Source organism: Arachis duranensis, chromosome 6, assembly GCF_000817695.3.
Source record: "Arachis duranensis cultivar V14167 chromosome 6, aradu.V14167.gnm2.J7QH, whole genome shotgun sequence".
Classification (NCBI taxonomy): Eukaryota; Viridiplantae; Streptophyta; class Magnoliopsida; order Fabales; family Fabaceae; genus Arachis; species Arachis duranensis.
In genome coordinates, this window is record NC_029777.3 from 108,920,549 (window position 1) to 108,934,750 (window position 14,202).

The 14,202-nt window shown below is 35.9% G+C and overlaps 2 protein-coding genes and 1 long non-coding RNA gene across 12 annotated transcripts; 2 read left to right on the forward strand and 1 right to left on the reverse strand.

Annotated features, from left to right (window-relative positions):
- Positions 1 to 656: 656 nt before the first annotated feature.
- LOC107495780 (uncharacterized) lies at positions 657 to 5,786 on the reverse strand. Of its 4 annotated transcripts, none has more exons than XM_016116951.3 (6): positions 4,705 to 5,786; positions 3,228 to 3,322; positions 2,793 to 3,054; positions 2,359 to 2,534; positions 1,942 to 2,233; positions 657 to 872 (listed from the first exon to the last, which is right to left on the reverse strand). In XM_016116951.3, the coding sequence occupies exons 2-6, from the start codon at positions 3,277 to 3,279 to the stop codon at positions 809 to 811; spliced, it is 846 nt and encodes a 281-aa protein (XP_015972437.1). In that variant the 5' UTR covers positions 3,280 to 3,322; positions 4,705 to 5,786; the 3' UTR covers positions 657 to 808. The 4 variants fall into 4 exon arrangements, with proteins under 4 accessions (XP_015972437.1, XP_015972436.1, XP_015972439.1 ...); XM_016116950.3 differs by having other exon boundaries at positions 3,228 to 3,427; XM_016116953.3 differs by having other exon boundaries at positions 659 to 872; positions 3,196 to 3,427; positions 4,705 to 5,784.
- Positions 5,787 to 7,839: 2,053 nt separating this feature from the next.
- Positions 7,840 to 10,701, forward strand: LOC107495779 (uncharacterized). 7 transcript variants are annotated; one of them, XR_008010538.1, is made up of 4 exons: positions 7,840 to 8,236; positions 8,437 to 9,569; positions 10,274 to 10,400; positions 10,598 to 10,701. XR_008010538.1 is itself a non-coding variant. In XM_052262860.1 (3 exons), exons 1-3 carry the CDS (start codon positions 7,891 to 7,893, stop codon positions 10,340 to 10,342), a joined length of 1,548 nt encoding a protein of 515 aa, XP_052118820.1. In that variant the 5' UTR covers positions 7,840 to 7,890; the 3' UTR covers positions 10,343 to 10,697. The 7 variants fall into 7 exon arrangements, 2 of the variants coding, with proteins under 2 accessions (XP_052118820.1, XP_052118821.1); XR_008010541.1 differs by having other exon boundaries at positions 10,278 to 10,400; XR_008010539.1 differs by having other exon boundaries at positions 10,548 to 10,697.
- A 106-nt stretch (positions 10,702 to 10,807) lies between these two features.
- LOC127748405 (uncharacterized) lies at positions 10,808 to 14,202 on the forward strand. The gene is made up of 3 exons (XR_008010543.1): positions 10,808 to 12,195; positions 12,282 to 12,412; positions 12,505 to 14,202. It is a non-coding gene; the product is annotated as an uncharacterized LOC127748405 (long non-coding RNA).

The window sequence follows — 14,202 nt, forward strand, 5'->3', positions numbered from 1 at the left end:
AATAACAAATAATTTTAGAAACACAAATATATAATAACCAAAAATAAAGTTATTGATTTACCTGATTATTTTTTGTTCCAAGTCTCACAAAAAAATAATTCTATTGAGTTTTGTCCTCACTTCAATCTTTGAACACTGTCCATTATAAAAAAAAATAAATTAATTATTTTAAATAAATAATATAAATAATACTTGACATTGTATTAACTTAAAAAAAATTGAAATATACCTCTTTGAATCTTTGTTGTGTATTCAATGGTTAATATTTTGTTGTTCACTTCTCTTCAATGGTTTTTCTTCATATGTCTTGTTTTGGTATGGAAAGAAAATTAAAATGAGAAGAGTAGAAGACCAAAAGTTTGGGAATCACTAAAAGAGAGAGAAAAGTGACGCTATGCCTATGATAGTTTGAAATAAATATTTGAAAAATGTACTAGGGTTACTTTAATTAATAGTATGGGCTTGGGCTAGTATAATAGAACCATTTTTATTAATTATTAGAATGGGCTATTTGTTAACAAGAGCAACAATAATTCAAATATCTAATACATAGTGCAGTTTTTAATTATTTTAATTTATAAAATTTTGTAACTTATATTTTTTTCAATATTATATATAAAAATAAATTTAATATTATTAATTATTACTATTTACTATTTTTTTTAAATTTTGGGGGGGACCATGGCCACCTTAGGCCCCCCATAGATCCGCCACTGGTCATAATTTCTCACATGTCCAAGCAAATACAATTGAGGCCTTGAACGTGGCACTGCATACGAATAAATAATTAAATATAATCACCCCTTGTTTACTGGGCAGTTGATTCAACTAAAGAATGCTTTTCCAAGATGGCAATTGTCTCTTCCTTTGCGCTGCACATTGCAAAATAAACAAGTAATGCATATTGTAATTCCATATAAGCTGGTCCATATAACAGAATTCACCACGAAAACAAAATATAAAAGTAACCAAATATCTTAAAACTCATAAACGAGTAGTTTTGAAATGATAAGAGTAAACGGTCAAATTAGTCTTTGATGGTCCCTAAAAGATTTTTTTAATCAAATTTGTTCTTTAAAGATTTTAAATTAGTCATATTAGTCCTCCCGTCACTTTCATTGCTAACGATGTCAGTGTTTGTTGACGTGGTACGTTAAGTAACATCACAACAGGTACCTAGTAGTCCTAATTGACTATTAACATGACTAGTTTATAAAATTAAATCACATCAAACCTAAATTGAGGGATTCCAATACCTCAAATTCTCTCCTCAATTAGGTTTTAAATTGATCTAATTTTATAAATTTATTATCTTAATAGTCAATTAAGACTTTTAGATGTGTGTTATGGTGTCATTTAACGTGTCACATTAGCAAATTTTGACACCATTAACAAAGAAAGTGACATAAGGACTAACATGACTAATTTAAAATTTTTAAAGGACAAATTTAATTAAAAAAATCTTTTGAAAACTAATTTAGAGAACATGTGATCTTTCAAGGACTAATTTGACCATTTACTCTTTTCACCTCACAATGTAAAAGTGAAACAAAAAGTCCCAGAGAAAAATAATTATAGCCTTCTGTATGCACTTTGCAGCCTATTAAGCTTTCCTAATTTGATATTTAGTATCATTAGTTTTTATAAGGGTTTCTTAAGTTAGTACTCCATAAAGACTCTTGTTTAAGAAATTGAGAAAATGAAGTTTTGAATTGTCAATGTTCAAAAACATAAAGAATTATAATTTTTGGGTTAAAACTCATCTTTGATTCTTAAACCAAGTCCGTTAAGGGTCTAGGTTATGTAAAACCTTTTATATCAGAAACCACCTTTCTATCACAAATAGTATTTGACCCTTAACATAGCACAAACAATTGGTGAAATGCATAATCAAATTATTTGAGCAATGCAGCTTAAAAGATTTAGATCAAACATATCTACCTTCCAGGTCTCAGTATCTTGTATTTGTGTGGTGTAGCGAGGTCCACAACTGTTGAACCTGCTCGACCTGATGGAAGCACACCGCCATCATATACAAAAGCACAATGCTCCCAAAGATTCTCAAAATCTCTGATGCAAACACTACTTGGCTGTCCACTAAGGTTTGCACTTGTAAGTGCTAAGGCAGTTCCTGAACCGCGAGCAATGACTCTAATGAAATTGCTATCAGGCACTCTAACTCCTATACTATCAAATCCCGGGTTCAAAGATCGTTCAAGAACACTTGAATCGCCTGTAAAATATCAAGGCATACCATCACATATGTAGGATCACAACCGAATTTGATGTTTATATAATAAATGTTGACAGAACAAAATAAGGCTACAGTTTCAAACTCATTTTGAGTAACTTACAAACCTCGACTTAGTACAACTGTAACAGGCCCTGGAAGGAGGGAATCAAGCAGGCCATGTGGCAAGTGGTCAGTCACGGCAAAACGGCATATGTCTGATACATCTCCAACACAGATAGCCAGAGGGCTTGTATGTTTTCGACCCTTGATCTCATAAATCCTATTAACTGCTTCCAACGAGCTACAATCAGACCCCAATACAAGGCAATAAGTAATTACCAATCATTCATAAATCTCTCTCCATTGCAGTGTCATGAGACACAAGACCAGTCTTTGCCGAGTAAAAAAAACTGAGACATATTATAAAAGAATGTGGTGAAGTGATACCAATAAGTGAAGTGATTATTTTCACATGCTTTGTTTAATATGGGAAAAGTGTGATGAGAAAAACTGTACTGTGTGAAGATAAAAATTAGATATGAAAAAGAACAGCTCATACCAAGCATCACAAGCAAATCCATAGAGTGTGTCAGTGGGGACCGCAATAACCTTGCCAGCTCTCAAAGCTTCAACAGCCTCAGGTGCGTAAGCGTAAGCATCTGTTGCAGGGCGAAATAAAGCAGTTCCTGTCTTGTTATCCAAACCACAGGCCATGTTCTTTGGAAAATCCCTTCTCAGCTTTCTACCACCGGGTTGCAAATGAGGTGAAAATGATGACTTGCGAATCCCCGAAGATAATAAGGAAAAAGCGTAACTATTCTCTGAAGACAATGACGCATCGAGTTTAGATTTTGATAGTAAATGCAACAGGAAGTACTTTTAGCCACAAAGCTGTATTGAAGTTTAAAAGAAAAACACGTAAAATAGAGAGAAAGAGACAGTGAGAATGAGAGGGAACTAACAGGGAGAAGGGTTGTGAGGAAGGAAATGGCACCTCGGAAGGGAAGAAAGAGAGGCAGTGCTGAGATTCTTGTGGGAATATGCATCCTATGCCAGCTGCTTCTTCCTCTTCCTCTTCCTCGGCCTCCACTGCATCAATCAAACCCAAGGTTGCGAGAACCGAAACGGTCATTAAACCGGTCAAATGACCGGTTCAACGGTGTACTGATCCAACCAAGGTCGAATCGTGGTGGTCTAATTAAATATATAATAAAATTATTAAAAATTCAATATACAATTTTCAAATATTCAAATTCAATGATATCTAAGCTAATAAAATTCAAAGTTTTACATAATAACTTGTTCATATTTTATCATTAAAAATTCACAAAATTAAAATGTCTAATTAACTTCTAAGTTTTAATCAAGTAATCAGCAACAATACTCGTCACATCAGCAAAAAAAATTTAGAACGAAAAATTTAGTCTAATATAAACTTTAAAATGTCATCCAAATTAAAAGTACTACAACAACCAAAGTGTTATAATCTCACCCAAATACAAACTCAGAAGTCAAATAACAAAATCATCAAACTCAAAAGAGAAGAGTCATGTTCAAGAACCTTCAGCTACTTCGTTCAATGTTTAACTTTGTTCCATGTTTATTGTGCTAGCAAAAATTCATAGATGGTAAACTCTTCTCAATGATAGAATATAGTTGAAGAATTATATTACTCTAAAGCAGGGAAAGCAGGGAAAGCAGGGAAAAAAAGCTGATGAGCACAAAATGCTTGAGCAATGGAAGACAAAAAGTGCCTAATTAGCCTGTTCAACTGTAATGAGGAGCAAAGGGACACAGGATCATATATTTTCAGTCATGTTGATTTCAATTGATTAAATATTGGGTAGATTCTTAAAGCACAGTTGGCATGAATAAGAATAATAATGGATAATGAAAAGGTATGAGAAACATGAAAAATAATTGAGTATTGGTTGATTTTACACCCAGAAGCTCAATTAATAGAATTAAAAGCATATAGCAAGGAATGGCAACGAATGTAACCTCAATAGCGTAAGAAACTGATACTCAAATTCTGGGATTCTAATAAGATGATAGTGAATTTTAATTTTTAAGACCTGATCTAGTGTAGCATCAATGTACTGTCTAAGCTGTGCTCCCAGTGATACAAACAAGAGAACAATCATAATTCATAAATTGTGTTCAGACGACCTAAGAATCATGCATTTCAATTTTTATCCGAGTCTCACAGCATCATCATTAAAACCAACAATGCGTCGACACTGTAACTGTAACAATGCGAAACAACAATTAAAACAAGAACAATTGAAAACAAGAACTGTAACAGCATACTAATCATTAAAACAACAATTGAAACTTTTAAAATACAGCAAACCAACAACAAAACAAGAACTGTAACAGCATACTAACCATTAAAAGTTAAAACAACAATCAAATAAAACAATAACTGAATAGTTAATAAAACAAAAAAAACAAAAAGAAAAAGAAATCACCTTAGGCAGGTGCACGTTCTGAAATTCGAACAGATCAGGGAGAGGGAGCTGGAGCTTTAAAACGCGACGGAGATGGCTGAACGATAGGCTGAACAGCGGACGAACGGAGGCTGAACAGGGGACGAACGGAGGCTGAAACAGAGGCTCCAACACGCGACGGAGAGGGCTGAACAGAGGGATAAGCAGCTCGAACTGAAAGACGACGGCTGGAGCGCGACGGAACAGAGGCTGAAGAGCGGCAGAACCTCGGCGAGACAGCGGCGGAATCACGGCGAAACAGAGGTGGAATCTCGGCCAGAAAGGAGGCCGAAACACGGCGAACGAGGGCGGAACAGATGCCTTGCGACGAATCTGTAGCAGTGTGGACGGCGGCGGTGACTGAACGTTGAAGAACGGCGACGAGATGGAGAGCTGCTTCCTCCAATTTTCGAGTTCTCACTTCTCTTCTCTGCGTTCATGCGTCGAGTTCAGAGGCGAGAGCCAGAGAGAGACGAGGGAAAATTATTAGTTTTTTTTATTTTTTTGTTTCTGAAAGCGGCCAGGACCCGATTCCGTCAGACCGGCCGGTTTAACGGTTTTTGACCGATTTTTTAAATAAGCAGCCGATTATTTAATTTCCGACAGGTTTTTAACGGTTTCTGACTCAAACCCAACCCTAATAGCAGCCCTAGCAGCCACCTTCTACATCGCTGAACTCCTCTCCTCCGTCAGAGGGTGTTGTCGCTGCGTCCTCTTCTGCTTCAGCCTTTGTTGTCCCTCTGTTTTTTCAATCGCAGTTTCCTCCTCCGCTCCATCTGCCGGCGTCTCTCTCTTCTCTAACCAACGCCGTCCCCCATTGCTCTGCCATCGCCCTCTTGAAGCCCGAGTTCTCCCTCTGCCGTGCCGCCTCCAGTCTCTCCTCCAGTTGTGCTGCCTTCAGCTGCGATTTGTCCCTCCACCGAGCTTAGCCTTGGTCGCCTCCAGCCTTGCTCGCCTCTGTTAGGTATATGACTCTCTTTTTTATTCGATTTTGAGTTTTGAGAACACATTCTGATGATGATTGCTCAGCTGCTGTGTTGTGGAACTGTGAAGGTTGTTCTTGCTTCTTTATTTTTTTTTTTGTTTAGTTTTATTTAATTATTCAGTTTTGTTGTGTTATTGGTTTCTGATATGGAATTGTTTCTTTTTGTTTAAATTGGAGACAACATTAATTTTTTTTATCCTGTTTAAATTACTGAGTTAATAATAATATACTACTGATTTTATAAATTTTTATTTATTTTAAATTGCTGATTTTCTAAAATAATAGTTAAATTGAATGATTTCGTGCTATGTTTGGTTGGAAGGAAAGAAATAGAGAAGAAAGAAATAGAAAGGAAAGAAATTGAGTGGATTTTTATTTTCTTTAGATGTGTTTGAATGAAAGGAAAATAAGAAGGAAAGAAATGGTATAAAAAGACAATTTTACCCTTATATTATAAAATATATTAAAAATAGTAAAGGAGTAATATTGGAAGTATAGAGAGATAAATAGTTTTCTCTCCATTTTCTCTCTATTGTTGGAGAGAAAGAAAATTGGTGGGTCTCACCAATATTTTTCTATTCATTTTCCTTCCTCTCCCATTTCTCTCCTCAATCAAACAAAGAAAAATAACTATTTTCCTTCCAATTTCTTTCCCTTCCTTTTCTTTCATCCCATTTTCACCTCAAACAAACATTGTATGAATATTTTTTGCTTCTCTAAAGTGTTCTCTTCATTTAAGTGTTATATAGTTTTGCCGGTTGTTTTCATGTATTATTAAAACTGATCCAACCGTTACAAATGTCAGGTCATAACTCGGCATAATGACTTATAACTCGGCCAAATAAAACACAGATCGACCTTACACGTTATAAATTAAGTTCAACGGCTTACATACCAAAATCGTAATGACAAACCAGACATTATCACACATTAAGCCTTATTATTATTTTTCAATTCAGATAATAAAACAAAAGCATAACTGACTTATTTTACTCAGCATATAAAGATACAACATCTTCTCCTAAAAATGGAACACATTGAATTTTTAAAACTAACTTAAGATTTGGAGTATCTTTGTAGGTACACATTCTCCTTTTCTTGCTCACGCTCTGTGTAATTGGACATCTCTTCGGAAAAGCTCGGACTTTCACAAAGTCCATAGATCGGCACCAAAAATAACAACTCGACATCAGCTTTCAAGGACCGAGCTCTCCCCTCAGATATCCATACAAAAACTAAGAAAAATTATAGAAGTATATGAGTTATGTATTCTATTTTCTTTTTAGTTGTCTCATAGTAAATCTAGAAGCTTTGGCTAGTTTCATCAAATAAGTTCAAATTCTTGTAATCTCCTCACATTCTTAGTTGATTGTTGATCATAATAATTTTTTGTTCTTACGTTTTTTTGTATGTAGATGTAGGATTGTAGTTCATTTTAGGTTGAATTATGTTAGCATTACTTTTTATAAAGAAATATATTGGTTACAAGTAAATATATGTTATTTCGATATGTTACAAAACTTTTACATTATGTTTGTCTTCTTTAGATTTCATTCCCTGATAAAATTTTTTGTATCTATAAATGTAATTTATTCTAATGAAGTCTATTTGCTTAATTTCATTCCTCTTTTGTTGCAGCAACATGTCCAAGCACAATTATGTTTAACTTTGACATTAATGAGTGTCAACAATTGGTTAAAATTTTTAGCTATCAAACTTAAACTAGTCATTCTACTGATTTTATTGACCGTTCGGTTTTTGCAACTATATATGTTTTTGATTGTGCTGGTAAGTTTTTTGTTGAGTTGATTTATCTAAAATAAATTTTAATTGTATTGTTGGTTATATGTTAAAGATGAAACTACTACAAAGTGAACTTTTAATGATGATAATTATTATATAAAATTGTAAAATTTTAAATTTTATTAATTTAAAAATTATTGAATTTAAATATTTAAAATTATATATTAAATTTTTAATAATTTTATTTTATATTTAATTAAACCGGTTGAACCGAAGTTAAATTTCAACTAGACCACTGAACTACTGTCCAATCACTCTATTGGTTGATTAACCCGTTCGGTTTTCACAGCCTTGATTATTAATGTTATTATATAACTGAGCTGCTTGGGAATTAGGGTTATTTGCTTCCACCTTCCAGTGGCGTCAAGGTTTTGGCAAAAATGATAGACTTGTTCTTGTCGGACCCCAACCGGCGCGACGAAGCGCATGACAATGATTCTACGAAATGGAGAATATCTCTGTTGAAGGAGCTGGAATCCGTTATGTGGTCAGGGATGATGTCTGGGGGTCGTGCGGAGGTTCGGCTATGGCTATGCAGCAGCATCGCATCTGTGACGTGCGTGGCTCCACGCGATCAGAGAGAGCTCTTTGGGAATTTGGTGAGATGTCGAGGACACAAGTGTGGCCTTGCCTCCCATCTTTTGCATTTGATGTTCGACAAGTCCCCCAATAAAGGCGGTTCCATTTTAGCTCACACAAGTCGCATACTCCAGAAATTCTTTCAGGGTATGTGGAATCTTATATCACTTGTATATATATGTGGAGGATTCAAAGAACTCTTTATCATTTTAGGCTGCTTCTTCTTTTTGTTGATTTTCTACTATTGTGTCGAAATTTTATATATATAGTTGGTGCGATATTAATCACTTTAGATGTTACTTGTTACAAAACATGTTCCTTTTGTGCATCTTGCCGGTGAAATGCAGGTAATCCTGATCGTGTATTGCAGTGGTTTTCATATTCTTCCTCGGGCAATGGACTAGAGCAAGGGAAAGGTCTAAAGGCGTTGACCCAATTTGCATTTAAAAACAGGGATATTTGCTGGGAGGAGCTGGAGTGGAAGGGAAAGCATGGGCAGTCACCAGCCATGGTTGCCACCAAGCCACATTATTTCCTTGACTTGGATATCCAGCGAACTGTGGAAAATTTTATTCAGAATGTACCTGAATTTTGGTCATCTGACGAGTTTGTTGAGTCGGTCAAAGATGGTGATATTTTTTTCATTGATAGGCCATTCTTTGTGCATTATTTCATGAACTTAATGTATAAAGAGAATATAGGAGATATATGGCAAGTTATAGATGGATTTCTCACAGAGCATCCCTTCTCTTCTTTGTGCCAGCACCTTCTTATTACTCTCGACGAGCAGGACCTGTGCTACTTTTTGGAATTGCTTCGTAAATCACTCAACCGCAAAGTGGAATTTCAACATTTTGATAATGTCACTGATTTGTTTGTGGTTGTACTTTTAAACTGTGGTGCTACTGGGTCTATTGACCTGATGCTACTGTTGAATGCTGTCATTACTCGCGGAAGGCAACTTCTACGCCTTTTACGGGATGAGGAGGCTTCGGAGCTGCAAGCAAAAATCGGTGACACTGTGTCGAAAATAGCTGCAATCCCAAGTAATAGCAATAGCTTGACCCCAATCTTTAAGAATACAGGCAACATGACAATTGTTGAAGCAATAAAGTGTTTGGGACTTCAGTCTTGGGTTCTTTACTATAGATTGTCACAAGAATGCAAAACTCCTGAGTCATGGGAGTCAGTCTTTATGAATAATCAAATTGGTTTCCGCATCTCAAATAAGAATGCATTGCTAGATCATGATGGACTCTTAGAAGAAGATTGTTCTGGTTTTGATCGGAGTCCTTTAGTTAGACTGAAACGTAAGAAAAAACAAAAGGCTAAAAAGAAGAGGAGGAGGAAGTATGATAGTGATGATTGTAATGATGACGAGCTGCTGGATTTTGATTCTACAAGGCTGGAATTGGACTTTCTGCAAAATACTAGAAGCTGGCTACTTTCAACTGATGGCTACACTTCAGCATGGAGTAGTGTATGTTCCCTAAATCTGAATAAACAAAGCAATCTTCCGTAACTTAAGTTAAAGCATTCTATTTGCAGCAGTTGCAAAGAGAAATCCATAATTTCATCTGAGATATGTTTTCAGGCAATATAAATGTGAATAATTTAAGTGTTTTTTCTGCCCCAACAATGTGGGATTAATTTTACAATAGACCTTGAAGTGCTTAAGCCTATCTAAAAAATCTCAGCACAAATATTTGAGCTCAACATAAAACAGGTCTGCTACTTTGTCTTGATATGCTGGTTGACTTGTGTAGGGGCAGAGATTCGCAAGATTGCTTTGAAATTGAAATTGTTCTTACCTCATATTTTGTTATTGAAATCTCCTGAATATTTGGATACTCGAGTTTTCTTTTAGTTGTTGATATAGATCAATCAATTTGTATCATTTGAAATAACTTGGATTCTGAAGCTCTGAATTTTTATTTCACAAGTATGATATACATACCTATTTTTATTATTAGGAGATTTTTAAACTGCGGCTGTACCAGAAAATGTTTTGTTTTAAGACATGCTTAGTTCATGTATAATTGTCCGGTTCTAGCTTTTGAATAATTTCAGATACATGAGTACATCCTGTAGAGCATTTAGAATAAGAAAATACACAGATCTTTGTAATGATGATATGAACTGGTTATTCTGCTATTCTGATTTTGTGACCACTAATTTTTCTAGGCAGATTTGCCGGAGCACCTACATAAGCATTGCTTGTCTAGGTGGATGACATGGCTTTTAGAAAAATGAGGTGAAGTTGCTTCAGTGGACGACCGGGGTATTGTGCCATCATAATTATAAACTGTGGGTAAGGGTTAACTTGATCAGTTGTCTACTTGTGGTATTTTCACTTGGTTGATATCAAGCATGCCCTCCCGGTCCCCTTTTGTTTTTGTTTTGGGGCTGAAATTCGTAAGACGTAAACACATGGAAAGATCGGAATTCTTTTTATTAGAAAGCTTGCCTGAGAAATCTATCAAGATTATTAAACTCTGGGTTCTTTAGGAAGTTCATGAAGTGGCAAGACCTTGCTGAGTTTCCCCATCACAAATCATTCTAGCATCAACGTTGCAAGGGTTTCATTCAGGGTGTGTGATGAGTGTATGCAGGCAAGTTCTAATTCCTGAGGTCTATGACTATTTTCGAAAGCTATATTTCATTATACTTGTATTTTATACATGCATACCACAACTCCTAGTCATTTGTATTTGCAGATGCAAGAGAACGGGATGCAAGCAAGACGTTGTTAATGCAACTTGTGATAGAAAGTTTCTGTTCCCTTCTTTATTTTTGGTGTGAAGCAGACAATGGACTCAGAACCTTGATTGCTTGAACTAATTTCCTATTCAGATAGCGTATGAAAAGAAGGTCTATGACTAACTCTTTTGTTGAACACATTACCAACTAATATCTCTTTTGATTTATGATATCTGTTATTTAAGTTGAGTGAGTATAAATTATTCAGGAGTGCTAGGGGGCCAGCTGGTTTGTGATTTGTAACCATCAATTAGCCATCATTAGTGTTTAATGGTGTGAGATTATTCATTTTTCTTTTACTGGTTAAGTGCTAGCCAAATTTTAATAAAAGTGCTGATCCCCTAGACTTTTTCTAAATTAAATACTAGAAAGTACCGTTATTGTATTGTGATTTGTAAGGTCGAAAGCTTAATTTTGTATTTCTGTATATGATGTTCATTCTTAGTCTGCACTTTTGAAGTATTCCTGGATGAAATCCGACCAACTCCAATTAGGTTGGCACTTAGGTTAGCACCTCAATCAAAACCACGTAAATCTTTTGGTTGTGTATGTCGCTTGCATTATATTGGTCCAATTTTCTAGACCAGCAAAGATTAATGCTTATAGTGCGATCTGGATGACGCGTGTAGTATGAGAGATTGAGGTCGCAAGCGAGTGTCAATGTTGGAAGAGAATATTGGTACCTTCTCCATGATGTGAATTTTCATTCTCTAAGTTTTACAAAAAGCAGAGAACATAATTAATTAGTTATTTTTCTTAATCTTAGTTACATAATAATCGATGCAAGTATAGCCAATTACATTTAAATGTAGATAACTCAATTACTTATAATTCTAAAAGTTACTTTTCTATATGTATATAATATGCTAGCTAGATTTATATTGATTATCGCTTTGTTCTCTTGTGAATCAATCTTAATCATATCCTAGGCTTAGTGATCCAATTAGATTTTGTTGGACTCCCAAAATCCTCAAAACTAACACTGCATACAGGATACTGGAGATCAGAGTCCGATGATTTGATCCATTGTGTGTGGTATAATAACCGGTCTACATATATGCTTGTTTAAGGCTTCAAATATATATGATAGATGATGTGATGTGACATGTGCATATGTTAATTGCTTTGCCACTCTCTAAGAATTTCTGCATCATTGTGGAGGTCCTCATCATGCGCTTGGTGGAATCTTTGGTTCTGAGAGGAATAGATTTCTCTTCATTAGCAGCCATAGGTCTGTTGAACCCTCCAAGGATATATCCTCAGTAGGTTATGTGCAGATGAAGTCCATCAGTTTTCCCGAATGTGGCGTTGACTATCAAGACTACACACCATGCACCGATCCAAGGGTAATATTACTAATGGTTGTCCTGTTTTCATGGTGTATGATTTGAGAAAATAGTTTCGTCATTGATTATGTTTACTTGATTTACAGAGATGGAGGAAGTATGGCTCCTACCGACTTATTAACGATCCTGTGTGGGTGATGAATGTTGTCTAATCTTATGCTACCAATACGCTCCCCGTGGTCTATGATCGAGGCCTTATTGGAACCTTCCATGACTGGTAAAGTGATTTTGAAATGTTGTATGAGTCATAAGTTATTCATGAATATTATATATAATATTTGATCTTATATGGCTTTTGCTGTGATATAGGTGTGAAGCGTTTTCAACATATCCTCGTACATCTTGATGGAGTCTTCACTGCAGAAAGCCACAGGTGACGTATTTACTTTAATCGGCCAAATTAAGTGGAAAATGATATTTTAGATACTTCAAACTTAAAAAGGTGCTTTTCAATTAGACACACTCACTTTTACATAAAATTAATTGTAATTTTTATTTGTCTATATACATTTATAATCTTAAAATCTAAAGAGTTCGTAAAATTTAAGTGTGGTAGATAAATATGATGGGGAAGAGAGCTGAAGCTTGGTGAAAACGTGGTGTGTGATTTGAGGACAAAACTAAAAGTGGAGGGTGGAACTAGTTGTGCTAGCCAGACAGTGAGAAAGTGAGAAGCGGGTGAATTGCTCTTGCTATTAGCTTATAGGGAACCAACCTTCTTGGTGGCTTCAAAGTTTAATTTTACTTTTTAGTCCTTAGTGCGCTAAACCACTTTAATTTTCACATGACAAGATTTCCGAAGAGGGTTGAGATACATGCCACATTCCCTCTCAAGATAGAATTCTTAATAATCACATTATTCTTGCTAATTAATTTGTCATGTTACAGTTACATTGGAATCCAAAGCATAGTGTGATAGCAACACACAATCAACCAAAAAGATCTTTGAGACCCACATTACCCAGATGAACATGGAAAATGTTCTGAGGGTTACTTGAAATGCCGATTTGGGCCTGAACGTGAGGTTCAAGTCCTTTTGGGTGGCAGGTCGTGAGGAGTTGGGGGGTGGTACCTACAACCTTCTAGATGCGGTAGAGATTTTAGGGAGCAGTTTGTCTGCTTTGAGCAAATAGGGCTTTTGCCCTTCAGAGTCGGTGTCCGACCTCTTCAAAAGAGGTTGGGCATCCCACGAGGTCCACCTTTATTGGTGGCCCTTTTATTGTTATTGGGCCTGACTGCTAGTTATTGGGTCAGGGTATGAACAGTGTCCCTGCTTGAGTCCGTTCCTTCTCAAAGTCGGGCTCAAGCATTTCGTGGCCTCTATCCTAAACGTCGGGTTTGAGCTTGACGGATCGTCCGACTTGTTTGAAACCCTAAATCCTAAACCATAACTGGTCTGATTTATTTGAACTTGTCCAAGAACGAGTTAAGTGGTCACATCCCTCAAAGTATTGGCAATATGGAGTTATTGGAATCCATTGATTTCTCTGGCAACCAACTCACAGGAGAGATCCCTCAAAGCATCACAAACTTGAACTTCCTGAACAAGCTAGACTTGTCCTACAATCACTTTGAGGGCAAAATCCCAGCGGGCACTCAGTTGCAAAGCTTTGAATCATCCGATTTCGTTGGCAACAAGCTATGTGGTCCACCATTGCTGCTCAACTGTACCATGGAGGGGGAAGTTCCTGATGACAATGTGAAAGAGAGAAAGAATCATGGAGTGAAGTGGGTGTTTATGAGTGTGGCTTTTGGATTTATAGTGGGATTTTGGGGATTTGTTGGTCCATTGTTCATATACAAATCATGGAGGTATGCATATTACCGTTTCCTTGATGACATGTGCTACAAACTCCAATGATGTATGTGACTTTATGTTTCTCATGTTCTAATTTTCTGGTGTGCTTGGTTTTTCATTTCTGTGTATGTGATGAGTTTGTAATGTTTTCTTGTTTTTCCCCTTTTCTTGTAATAGTGGAAATAAAAATGAATATGCACTTGTCCTAA